Source organism: Chaetodon auriga, chromosome 1 (assembly GCF_051107435.1).
Source record: "Chaetodon auriga isolate fChaAug3 chromosome 1, fChaAug3.hap1, whole genome shotgun sequence".
Taxonomy (NCBI): Eukaryota; Metazoa; Chordata; class Actinopteri; order Chaetodontiformes; family Chaetodontidae; genus Chaetodon; species Chaetodon auriga.
In genome coordinates, this window is record NC_135074.1 from 11,789,704 (window position 1) to 11,803,570 (window position 13,867).

Below are 13,867 nucleotides of genomic sequence, written 5' to 3' on the forward strand. Positions count from 1 at the left end.
AACTCACCGAGGATGTGCTGCACACAGAGTTACTTTTGTAACCTCTCAGAGGTTATATGCTGGTCCGTAAGGAAAAGGCAAACTGATCAGTGTCAGAAGAGATAGAAGAAAAATAGCAGCTCCTAAATCATTTGGAATAATGAGTGTTGTCACAGTTAATAAAAGCAGTCAAACTGCTCTGTGCTGTGCATCACAACAACAGGCCAGTCCCGCTGCTGGCTGGCCTGCGTATTAGACAAAAGTAACAGTGTAAAGAGTGCTTTTGTGAGAGGACAGGAGTACTTTAGGAGTGAAGGCAATCCTTTTCCTTGGATGAATCCCCATGTACAGATGCCATTTACATCCTCCCGCAATCCAACCCCCACCCCCCATTCCCCCTTCTGTCATGTAATCTACGCTCCTCTGACAGCACAGCCAAGGCCCGGTGGGAGAGTGCCTATCCATCTCACTACCCCAATCTGCCTCCCCTGTTTGGTTCCACATGAGCACTCAGCTGCTGTGACTAATTAAATAAAGCGCTGTGCCCTCTGCTTCCTGTTAGCCATGGCAAGGTTGGTGCTCAGAGATGGAGCAGAGAAGGGTTGCTGAAGGAGGAGGGGAGACGATAACAGCTACCAAGCCTGTAATGATGCTTTGCTCCATGACACAACAGACACGAAAGCTACATTGATGCTGACATGACCACTTTACTGTCGTTGTATTGCTGACAGATATTTAAATGATACAATTTTTTGAGCTCAAGTGTTCATTCTCGTTTGTTTTCTTTCCTTCAGCCATGACACTGCTGAAAAGCTAAGGCCAAGCGAATAAAGGTGAGTATGTGTCATTAAGTGTTTGCCTTTTTTTTTTTTTCCTCCTTATCACAATTGCCTGGTATTCTCAGCAGTAATGCTCTGGAGGACACAGTGTCTCTGGAGGCTATGGGTAAGTGCTGCTGTAATGAGGCTAGACTGCATTAATTCTGCAGACAGTCAGGAATATGAGGAGTCTTGACATTTTGATTTCAGGAATCACAGGGTCACTCGCTGATGTGACAAATCTATTTCACTTTCACTCTGCCATGTAAACATAAATTTGCTGGCCTGCTCAAAGCCACTGTAAGAGTCTGATTAACGGTAAACATTAAAGGTGCCAGTCACACAGTCGGTCTTTCTTTTTCATTCCATCTGAAACTGTGCGTGTTCACCGTCATCCTCATGAAGTTCTGAATCTGCCAACTTGTTGTGAGGAGCCGCAGCAGACCTTTTTAGTCTTTGCAATAAGCTTTTTATGCTCACGATGGAATTATGTACAAGTGCTATGCTTGTTTTTTTTGTTTATTTTTATATTCCTCAGAGTAATAAGACAATGTATACTCTTTGCATCTATTGTGAGCAGACCTTCAGTACCAAGGACAGTTCTGCCTTTCACACAGTAGAAGATGGTGGTTGAGGGGCTTGATTTGAACTGTGGCCTGTTCAGGATTAGACGATGCCCCAGATGAACAACCGGGCAGGAAGAAGAGTGTTGATAAGTGGGAACACAAACAGATTAGTAACTGTAGGACATGTAAAGAATTTTTATGCAATCTGGGAAATGGTGTGACCAGACTGAGAGGAAATTCGTCGGTGCGGCTGCATTGCATGGAATCATAAAAGAATACACTGTGTACGGAAACATCTCTGGAATACCCGACCAGAGATGCCTCCATGTTTTCTCCAAACTCCTCTCCTCCTCCAAGACTGCATCTTGTTCTGCTGCATCTTACCATCTGCTGGTGCATGATTAGGTGGAGGTGGACCACTTTGCTGCGGTGGGGATCGACTCTAGCGTAGTGCAGACTGGTCAGTCCTCCTTCTTTTAGCTGCTGTTCGTCCAGATGTTCTTTTGAGACCAGGATATTTACTTTATACTTTATGCTTGAGCTTAATTCATTTATGCTCTCTTTCTGTCCTTGCAGGCATCGTAGTGCACCCAGTTGTGTTTGAGTATCATGAACAGCTGTGAGGTATCATTCTTGTGTTGACCTTCCTTTAGTGCTTCTTCAGTCTCCAGTTGTGAAAACAGCTTCTTGTGACTATGTTTGAATATTGGATAGCTAGCTGTATAAGGCTGAGTAATGGCTGTATTCCCTCTTTGGTAATGTCTCCTCTCTCGGAGCAGGCTGACCTGGAGCAGCGGTAATACAGTGGCAGGCAGGCAGGTATTACTGATAGTGATTGGAGCCAGGGTGCTGGCAGTGTTGGACCCTGTGGCCCTTGGGGAGAGAAATAGGACACTCCCAACAGCGGCCCCATGTTCACTCAACCATGGCCGGCCTGTGTTAGCCACTATATCCCTCCCTGGATACAGCACATAGACGTCTATAGGCCAGGAAAGCCCCAGACCTTGGAGCTATTTTGGTAAAGCTACAGGATTGTCACCAACAGAGGACAGGAGCTGTGAGGGTAGAAGATATTTTTGTGTTCAGAGCTTGCTTTTTTTTTTTTCTGAGGAAAACAATATTTTTTCATTTTGTTGAGACATAGATGTTTTGATATTAGATGCTGATATTTATAGAGGCAATCCATCAATTTTCATTTGACAGACGTTTGTTTTTTCCATGATGGTGCTGGAGTGATAACATGATGATGAAGCTGGTCTGTCTGATAAGCTTAGCCGTTAGTTGGTGAATGTTTCCTGCTGTTAAAGACAATTTAAAATAGATTCTGCTGAAATGGGAACATGTACTAGAAGCTCTCACATGCTTGGACTTCACAGCATCTTAGAAGCAGAACGCACTGTACTGTGGTTATTTGGTGTCCATGTCTGTGCATGTGCATCCACAGTATGGACATTTGTCTATTGCGAAGGAGGTCGAGAAAAATAACCTGGATGATACCGTTCAGACGCACCGCTGTCTATGAGTCACACTTACCCACATTAGCATACAGTGTGGACCTTCACTGTGCCTCGACTTTAATAACCAGCAGTTTGGTGTCAGTTGTGTGAATATTTTTTATTACAAGGTTGGACAGTTACAGCTTGTTTTTATTATACCCTGATTGGTCATTGCCATAAAGCCGCAGCATGCAGAGTGAGTCGAAGATGATGGAAGGTGCAGAAAGTAATTTCCTGTAACTAGCCAAAATAAAGTCTGGCCAGTAGGAGTCAAAGAGAGGACATTTGTCATTACTGTAGTATCCACTGACCTTCACCAAGACTGTTAATGCTGGGTAATATCCTACAAGCCCCTGGACCTCCGCGCTGCTGAATCATCCTGGATCAATTATTCTAATATTTGTGTGGCAGTTTTGCTATTGATTAATGCATTTATGCAGAGTTTGGCATACCTTATTTAATAAAGCAAGCATCTGCATTTAATTAAGTCATTTTTGGAGTCAGGCGGCACTTTGTTTTCATAAACCTTTGCCTTATCGATACGTGTGTTCATTCTTGACTTATGTTTATCTACTCAAACTTTTATTGTTTCATTACTAGCAGCCCAGCACACATAAGATAGTAAATGACTATCTGCAGCACACTCAATATTCTTTAGATTGTACTCACCACTTTGTTGCCATTTTTAGTGGCTGGGACTTGGTCTGTCATAAATACTACATACTGACCATTATGGCACCTTAGTACCCCTGGAAACACAGACAAAAGTAGAAGCAGCAGTGTTCAGTGTTTGGAATTGGCATTTTAGGCAAAGAAATGTTCTAAATCACTCAATACTGGTTGTCTTCTCCTTTTATTATTTATTTGTTCATAAATTATTTGTAAGTGACAATGCAAAAAACGTTGTGACAGGTTACAATAATATGACACGAATATGTTGCATGTAGAACTTTTAGCTCAATTTGCGATCCCTGTCCCTGGTTAGACTGTTCTACTTACAAGATACCAGACCAACAACAACATCTCTAAGCAGGCTTTAAAGGACATTCAACTGTTCCATAAATGTGGGTCAAAATCCACAATCGTCTGTAGTGCACACTCCAGCCATTTGCTGAAGCTAATGTGATGCTTCAGAAGACTGAGTGAGGCAACTGCTTATTTTCCAAAGTTATTGTCTTTTCAGTTTGAAATGCCTCCTTTGAATTTGCAAGTGGAAGGATACTCACTCATAGTTTCACAGTGTCTGAGTAATGCTGGTTCTGGCAACACTAGAAAAAACAATGCTGAATATCAGTGTTATTGTGCTTTGGGGACCGGAGTTAATGCATCACACTACACAACTGACTCATCTGACACCCAAAACAAAATATCTTAGAAGTAACATTGTCAAGAGAAACCTGTGAACTTTCCACTTTTTATGTGTAAAGTAAGAAATGGTATTGTGAGGAACATAGGCCGAGCCAGAGATAGCTGCAAATGAGGAGAATAAATATTCAAAGGCACACATGAAGGGAATAAAGAAAACTGAAATGAGGATCAGCGTGGCCGGTCCCAGTCATCTGCCTTTCGATGAATTCCAATGAGAGTGAAGATTACATTTTGATTACAGATTGGCCCTATAGGTGCAATTAGTGCTACATAATGGCCCTTCCCCTGTTCCTTCAGCAGAGTTGTGAAATATTGATTTAATTCACCCTTATATATTCACTTAAAACTCTGGACTGCCATACAAAGAATATATTTCATTGTTATACTTGTTATAGCTCAGGGTTTACTCTGCCATAGTTTTATAAGCACAGTCAGCGTATACAAGGCCCTTTTTCAAAGGATGGGGAAGAGATAAAAGGGGGTAAAATAGAGTGAAATTTGAAAGGAAAAATCCAGTCTAAATGCATTTTAAAAGCCCGGTGCAGCCAGGTGTATGAGATAGGATGTGAGCTCTCTGATGATCTGATTTTTTTAGTTGCTGAGAACAAGACTGAAGCAGTAAGAGAGACAGAGGGGAGCTCCTGCAGTTCCTCTCTGCTGTATGTGGCAGGTGAGGCCCGGCAGACACTGATGATGTCAGACAGGACACTTACGTTGGACTCTCTCCAGGGAGGTGTCTTGAAGTAGAGTTTGACTCACTATTCCAGTATCTCTGATCTCTGCATTATTTATGCTTTTGTCTCAGCCATTTATCAGCAATTTTATACCTCGTAGCCTCATTCTCCAGTACATCTCCTGTGATGGAATAGGCTGCAGCGATGATAGCCTCTGAGGGAAGCCAATAACCGAATATAGTAGCTCATATTGATATCAGAAAACTGTGGAATGGACAAGTGTGCTGTGTAGCAGTCTCTGCATACTTTTGAAAACCTTGGCAAACATCCATTCACATCAAAATGGTGCATTGAAAAATAAAATATAACGAGGAAAATGCTGTGCTGGCTCCACTTTCTTACCTTTATATTAATTTTTAGGACATGAAACTGGTAAAATGTGAGCTGTGGTTGGAGTTGCACAGCAACTGAATCACTGATCAATGACAGCTAATGAACGCGGCAGGAGTTCTGCTCTGTTTGCCTCTCGACAGAGAGCTGCCTTCTCCAGAGAGCTCTGTCTCTCCTGTTTTTGCCAGAAAAGCACAGGAGCCTTCATTGAAACCAACTGCCTCTGGGCTCAATTAACTACCATAGATTACTCATAATGCTGATGAGAGACTATGAGAGACTGTGTACAGGATCAGCGGTGTGGTGATGTTGAAGTGCATGCATGGATACAGACAACTGGGACCATGTGATGCTGAGATATGCCATGAAGGTATAGCTCCATAAAAAAGGGCCATAACAAGCAAAAAAATGTATTGGATCTCCTTCAGTAGACGTCATTATTCCAATAATGAAAATGAAAAGTATCTCCATACACAAACATTAATTCTGAGGCTATAAGGCTCTATACACCAAAGGTAGGACATCACATGGAGCAATGAAAACAATGATATATAAAAACAAAAGGCTGCACTGGATCTATAGTGTCCATGACGATCTATAAGGCTGTTAAATGTTGCATACATGCAGACTGAAGCACTGCCAGCAGCACCTGTGACCCCACAGCACAGAGTTAATGCAGCACATGTATGTCCTGTGTTGTCTAGAGCAACTGAGAGCTCCATGGTGATGATATGGTTTGCTTTGTGTGTGTTCACCAGGCCATGGCCTTTGTCATAATCTATTAGCATCGCTTGGTATCCCTCACTGAGGCCCTACCTACCCAACATGTCTGAGGAACCAACATATTCTGCATGAACAGTTGTCAGATTCAGCAACCTCTGTTATTTTGGCAACGTGATATTTGAGACGTAGGAACTTTTGCACCTTTGAAATCTTGTGTTCACTGCAGCCAATAGCAAAATAGTTTCTAAACCTGAATGAGTCTTGTCACACGTAGGAGCTGGTGTTTTTAAATGGATCCCAGTCTATTGTTTAAAACAGATACAACAATCTAAGACAATGTTCAGCACCGCAGAATCTACAGATGGCAAGGACCTAAATACTGAACAGTCCCCTCCCGCTGTGATGAGAATATGCTAAACATGTTGCTTATTGAATGGTAAGATGCCTCTTAAGTGTAGCTTTCTAAAGTGTGCACACATTATCTTGAAAGTGCAGGAGGAGCTGCACATGCTCAGACAGAGGGAACCTAAACGTGCTCATTTCTGCACACTAACTGCTCTTTTTACTGCACATGTAGATTAACTAATGAGATAAGGAGGACCACGATAAAACACTTGGAACAAATCTTTCAAATTCAAGTGCACAGAAGTGATGCTGTTTGAACAAACTTCATGGCACTGACTTGAGAATGTCTTTCTTTAGACTAATAACATAAGAACTGATTGTTTTATTGCATCTCATGCAGCTGATTAATGGTGTATTGGTGAATATTCAACCTGTCAATCAGCTATTCCTCTCATTTGCTATGGTTGGATATTCTTTCAAATTGCCTGTGTATTCAGGCCACTGTTCATCATGACTTTTTCAATTATTGTCTCCAGGCTGTGGTAATTTTTTTAAGCAGTTACCCGACTGTCTGTGTCATTTCCATCCCTCGATTTTACAGTCTGTGACATTGGCAACAACAAGGTGTACGGATGCAGCAGAGTATCAGCAATTGTGCATCAGGCAGCAATGCTTATTGCTATAATAATGGGTAATAAAACAAACAGCATCATATTCCACAGTATTAAAAATATTGATAGAAAAAACCCATAAAAAACATTGCAATTGAGGTTTGCGGTGTCACTGCAGCACTGACCTCTGTGCATGACCACGATGGACTGAAGTGTGCAACGAAATGGGGTTGAATGTAAATTCACTGACATGTCACAGTCCTTCAGCCGTCGCTCAGCTCAGCTCAGCTCAGCCTATAGGGTAACAGGCATCGTCATGCTGCATCAGGAAACAGCACAGGTGGAGGACGGTAGCTTGGCTTGTCCTCCTGGCTGACTCTTTATTATTCCCCCAGATTAACATACTGAGAATATAAGCCGTATAGGGTAAATGATTGACTTGCCTTTCGAGGTGCCCGGTGTGAGTGCAGAATAAACTGTGACGCTTTCTTTCCCCTCCTTCTACCTTTCTCCTGCTACCGAGTCACCTCGCCTTTGGGGCTTACCACCGGAGTCTCTTCAAACGATCCTTTACTGAAGTGAAGAATCAAGATTAATGCACTTCCACGTTGCACCCAGGCTCCGGGGGAAAAAGTCTTATAATTAACACCAGGGGGGCTGCAGGCTGCTTTTGGAGAGAGGTCGAGGGTGCGGTACCTCGACCGTAGAAAAAGAGCTGGTAAAGGTGGAAGATTTTTACTGGTGATGTATGCTGCTGCTTTGGAATAACAGTGGAGTGGTGACAGAATGACCTGTCACACACCTCACTCCGGCAAATTGTCATCGGGACTAAGTGGAGGGGCCTGTAGCAAGAGCTGCTGCATTACTGCATCATTCAGAGTGATCATTGTTATACATTATGATCTATGGAAATTATCAGACGTCTGCATTTATTTTTCCCAGTCCCACACTGGCCTGCTGCTGCGGAGACTTCTGCACATTTCTGTTCTCAGTTAAGTGACTGCCTGCCCCATCCTGCAGGGAAAAGGAGACACGTGTAATTCTAATTAAATGTGTTAATCTAAAGAAATGCGCGAGCTAACATTTAACAGAACAGTTTGGCATTTTCACAAATACAATTAGAGAGCTAGATGAGAAGATTGAGCGCATTCCCACGTCTGTGTGATAAATATGAAGCTAGAGGTCGAGCAACTGTTAGCTCACCTTAGCACAAAGCCTGGAAACTTATCTTATAATAATAGCTTTAGAGGACATGAGGTGAAAGTAAACAGTAATTGCCTTTTGAAGGTTTCTCTGATAGTAGTATAACTGTATGTCAGACATTAGCCTCAGCAACATCATACAAATCAAATTGTATTTATTGATCAGCTGTAAATTAGGATTGGCAATTTCTAATGACGCTGATGTTCATGTAACTGCCAACTTGGGGGAGCTGGAGAAAGGGAGAAACAGTGCAATACTTCAACTATTTGGAGGCATACACCACACAGTTTACTTGAAGGCTGTGTATTTACACGCACGGTTAAACCTACTAATAATAGCCTCTTATATTTCTTCCCACGCTGATGAAACTAACCGCTATTTAAGTATACATCACACCCCACCATTTGCGTCCTGCAGTTCCCAAGAGATTCTGTTTCCATTGAAGCCCTCGACTGGAAGGCATTTGTTGAAATGTAAATTTAGCTATTAAAGCAGATCTGTGTGTGAGTAGTATACATTATGCTTCATAATTATCCATTCTTGCGTGAAGAAATGGTCACGGTGTGTTTGATCATATGGTAATGATCTTTAAGTATGACCAAGGTTCAGCTGCTTCCTTGTTATCCCAAATACTTCTCCAAGGTTATTCCCAAACATTTACTTTCATAGTCCCGTGCTTGGTGTTCGTCTTTGATAGCTCCTCTGGTTGCTGTTTCTGTCGGTGTCCAAAAGCAGCAGGCTTGCTGTTTTTTAGGTGTGATGCTCCACAAGTATTGAAATAAAAAGGCAGGACCTTACAGAGGGGGAGAATGGAATATGGCACTTACATTTCAGTGTAAATGAGGAAAGAAATGGGCACAGTGTGGATTTACAATGGTTCATTAGATTGGATCCACCGTGCCGCTGTATCTTTCACGTGAACAATCTCCTATAGCTCGAGTAAATTAGTGTGCAATCTCGTGTACCTGCTGTAAATGAACCTGTCCATCAGCTCGTGTCTCAGGTGTTGGAGTGGAGGAATGGTTCTGCCCTGCCATAGCTGCTCTGGATTCTCAGGCAGAGAGAAGCTGTCCATTAAACACTTAAGTCCGAATTTACTTTTTGATTGCCAGAGTAAAGAAAAAAAAAATCTTTTCAAGGTGGTCGTTCCTGTTATTCTAAATTACTGTGCTGTAGATGTTCACCCAGTGTCTTTCATTTCACCTCTGACCTGTGGACTCAACGGCTAGCAGGCCTCCTCTTCCAGCGGCACGAAGAGGTAAATTTGAATCTGATGAGAAAATGGATGTGTGAAAATTGTGCTGTGTTCATTTGGGTGATGGATAAGTTGGCAAGTCGGATTACCCTCTGACACAGAGCAAATGGAAGCCAGCCTGCGTTTTCAAATGCAGCGCTGCTCTGTAAAACAGATTCCTCTGCGAGCTTTGCAATTTGCAAAGATTCCTGTCATTTGGAATGACAGACTGTATTACTATTTCAGTTTTTGCTTTGACATTTTGAAGCTGTTAGCGATGCCCTGAGGGTTTCATTTAGGTTTTATCCACATCACACCAACCTGTCATGTGGAAAATGTAATAAAGGGATGATAATGAGTGTCAATTAGGAGGTAGGAGAAGCTCACCAACAGAACTATTTTTGTATTTCCTGTGATGAAATATTAGGATAGACACAGTGAGTGCTTCAAACATGAGATTACACGTCCACAGAGTCAAAGCTGTTCAAGTTCCAGTATATCTAAATCAAAAGCAGCTTCGTGACAGGTTCAGACAACTGGAGCTAAGGTCTTAATGGAACACAGAGCATGAGCAGAATGAATGCCCTCCGCCATGAGAGTTTATTTGCTCCTCTCAGGGTATTTATGTTGGATAGCTCACCAGGAAACAGAAATTAAAAGATCCGTCCTGATGGGCAAGTCCGCTGTTTTCATTTCGAAGTCCAGTTGCATGCAGATACAGCTGACTGACTTGAATAATGTATCTAAAAACTGAACCTCCAAGCATGTAGGCAACTATATTGCTTTTAAAAGCTTCAAGTGGGAGAGCTTCATGTGTGACATAATTAAATTCCACCCAAGTTAATTCAAACTGTTTAATGATGCAGGGAGAACAATTTCTTTCGCTGTGCTAGCAGTGGGGTGGTCCACAGGGGCTACGAGTGAGGAGAGGCATTAGAGGTTCAGCACTTGTGATACAGAGAGGAGGATGTCTACATGGAGAGAGACATGAAGGTTGGAGCATCCCTGGAAACACAGCTTCCTTACGGTGTCATTATTTATTTGACGATGCCAAGCTCACTTGTTTTTTCATTTAGTTTTTCTCCATTTTTTTTTTTTTTTTTCTCACCACGTATTACTTTACTATTCCGAATAATAATGACGGTCCTGTGGCCAGCCTGTTTCATTATTTTGGAAAGCTAATAACCTCTCCCACGATGAACAGCCTGACATTATACACATGGTATTTTTGTGTCTTTTTTTAGGAGTCCAGGCCAGACGGCAGGTAGCAGATGAGTCTGGCGGGTAATCCCACTCCACCTATCCATCAACCTGGAGACTATTTCCAGCGTCCCCCTACAGAATGTCAAAGCCTCGCTGAGCAGAAGATGAGTCCATCAAATTCTTTCCAAGTCTTTCCCTCGAGTTTCCATCAAAACACAAAAACGTATCATGTGCCGTTATTTTCTATTGCGGCGGCGGTGGTGAGCGAGTGCAGTTCAGCGGGTTGTGTTGTAGGCTGTATGCAAAAGAGGAGCTCTGTTTGAAAACTACATGATGTGACAGGATCCTTTCTCTGTCGCTGACATCACTCCGTATGGGTTGTGATGGGGCATGTGCCAGAGATCTCCTGTCTAATAGGAAGTGAGACACTTAAAGAGATGACCCTGCCTCAGTTGCCATTACTGTCTCTCTGCCAGAGAGAGAGCTTGGCTCTCCTATTACTCTTGCACTTGCTAATTAGCGTCTGTCGCTGGAGTAACTTGTACCTGTCAGAGTGTGCCGCTCTCCTATATTCAGTAACTTGAGGGAATTGAAATTGAATGCCAGCTGAGCTCCAACAAACTGCAAATGGTGCATGGGATACACCCTGATTTTCTCACTGACCTGACAGCCTTATATGTAAGAAATTGTTTTTAATGAACACTCTCTCTCGGCTCCTTTCTACTCCTTGTGTGAAATGTTGTATCTCTTCCAGGCTCGGGGCTGTACAGGTTGTTTTACTGCATTTTTTTAGGTACTCGAGCAAGTCCCTGTGCCATATGTCCATGTATGAATGCCAAAGCCATTTGTGTCAGATAACCCAGTGCCTGTTTATATTAAAGAGACATGGTGAAACTGCCTGGTCATTGGTAATTATTGGTCCCATTCCCGGGGCCACTTTGTGCTCGTTCAAGCAGAACAAGGTCGAGTTTATTACAGACATTTCTTCACCCACAGGATTAGCCATGCTGCTCAAATTCATCCTTCCACTTTTCCATTAGTTGATTTATCTGCCGACTAGACTGTTCTACATAATGAGTAAAACATGAATTATGGTCAAAGTAATACAAATATTTCATTTACATGCAGATCAACAGTGACATGTTGAATTGTTCCCAGTTAGACGCAGTCCTATTTTAGGGCTAATCCCTCTCTGTTTGCAGATGCTCAGTCATCCCAAACATTTTACTTGTTTTGAATAATGGATTTTCTCTGTGATTGTTTGTTGCTGTCATATGCGAAATAGCTACCTTGCATCAAGTGTGACTTGTATAAGTAGTACAGAAATACCTCCCCAACGCAGCCACACACACACACACACAGGAGCACGAACACATACTGTGTCCTCTTCCTAAGCTGGATGAGAATGTTGATCAAACCCCAGGCTGTGCCCAAATGCGCAGATCTCTCTGTACAGTAGCCCTTGACCTTGCTGTGTGTCCTCATGGCCCAGACACCCGCCTGAAATTAAATTACAGATTAGTGGCTCCAGGCCCAAAGAGGGGTTTATTTGGTTGGCCCCTCTCTGAGAAGCGCTCATTCTCTCATTCAGGGACTGGGAAAAAAAAATGTCACGGGATTTAAGGAAGAAAATGCCAGTCTTGAAGACATTTTCTTTCTTCTGACTGTGAGCACTGGAGCCAGTGGTCCCCTCAAACTGAAATGTCTACAAAGACTTCTAAATCTTATATTTAGAAGATATAGGAATGTCGGACGAGGGGCCGGTGGGAATAGGTTTTGGGAGTTGTGAAAAATGGATGTTTGGAAGCTAAAATTCAAAACAAAAAAATCATGAAAGGGAAAGAAAAGTGGGACTGAAGGAACGCTGATGAAACCGCAGCTCAGTGCTTCTTTAAACCCTGCTGAATGTACACCGTGGAAATTAAAAAATCATTCTTGTGAGACAAAAGAAGCAAATGCCAAGCCCTCATTAATTTGGAAGTCTGTCAAGCCTTTCGCCATGCTTAAGCCCAAATTACATTCACTTCAACAACATTCAAATATGTGACCATCAAGTGTCAATCAAAAAGAAAAAAAATGAAAACTTCAATTACAGTTACTTAATAAGTTGATAAATACAACAATTTGTCACTATAAAGACTGACTTTGGCAGACAGCCACTCGATCCTGCTTAATCAGAATAATCAGAATACTGAGGCGTCATATTGGCTGAACTGTGGTTTACATTAAGACAGACTTGACTTATAAATTAGAAACACTGTCTGTAGAAGGCAACAGCTCACACTCAGATGTTGTTACATACTTAATACTAAAAAGATAAATTCAGTCTAAATTTGTCCAAATACATGGCAGCAGGAAGCACAAGCCTGCACCTGCTAACCACAGTTATTCACTTGCTTCACATGTGCAATTGATCACACTTAATGTCACCTTTCACAGACCCAGGCACAAGAGGATAAATGTTTAAGACACCAATGTCACATTTTCATTTATCTATCAAAATAAAGCACTTCTCCTCATAGCCAAGCCTCCGACGACACACTCACAGGAGGAAAGATTTAATGGATTATATTGTCTCAAATTCAAACTTGGACTGCAAGATTAGAAAATAATGGTGCATCACACAAAAAACGTTGGGTTCCCTGAGGGTCTCTGAGGTACAACCATAAACCAGCTCAACTCCTTTTGCCTTGAAAGCTAAATGGTAAGAGCCAAATCAGTTTTTTCTGGTACTTGGCCTTATTAACATGTATTGGTTGTTAATATTCTGTCTTTACCTCTGAAATTGGAATTTGCGATAAATTGTCCCTGAAAACTGAATGTGATTAGAGCAGCATAGCATATTGAATGTTGATCACAGTTCTGTTAATAAAATCGCTGTTTATTTTGATTCACGTGATTTCAGTCCTCTGTTTCAGTTGCTGAGACCAGTTTATGTGAGCGTCAGACGTTTCCAGTCCTGTTCCAAGCATTCTGTAATCACTGTGCTCTCAGGCTCTCTGGGTTTTCCACTTGCGGCCCCTCCCCCTTGCTCTCCACTCATGGTAAGAGAAAACAGTTTGTGCCACAGCAAATGAGGTGAGAGTTGTGTTATGTGGTGCCTGCATGTACAGGTACAACGCTCACTGAAAGCTAGAGGTGACACAAGTGCATGTGTGGAGAGACACACAGATAGAGGCAAACAAACAGAGATTTGTCCTCGGCAGCACAAACTCAGGCAAAGACGTGTGTGTGCTCGCGTTGGCAAAAAATTTGCA

At 42.3% G+C, this 13,867-nt stretch overlaps 1 protein-coding gene across 1 annotated transcript in view; it reads left to right on the top strand.

Annotated features, from left to right (window-relative positions):
- The window catches only part of cd276 (CD276 molecule), a 63,420-nt gene extending 51,999 nt beyond the window's left edge, over positions 1-11,421 (top strand). Inside the window, exons 7-8 of the mRNA XM_076754841.1 lie at positions 774-812; positions 10,652-11,421. Of these exons, the coding sequence (XP_076610956.1) occupies positions 774-796 (23 nt within the window). The 3' untranslated portion in view covers positions 797-812; positions 10,652-11,421. The remainder of the gene's footprint in view (positions 1-773; positions 813-10,651) is intronic.
- Positions 11,422-13,867: the final 2,446 nt, after the last annotated feature.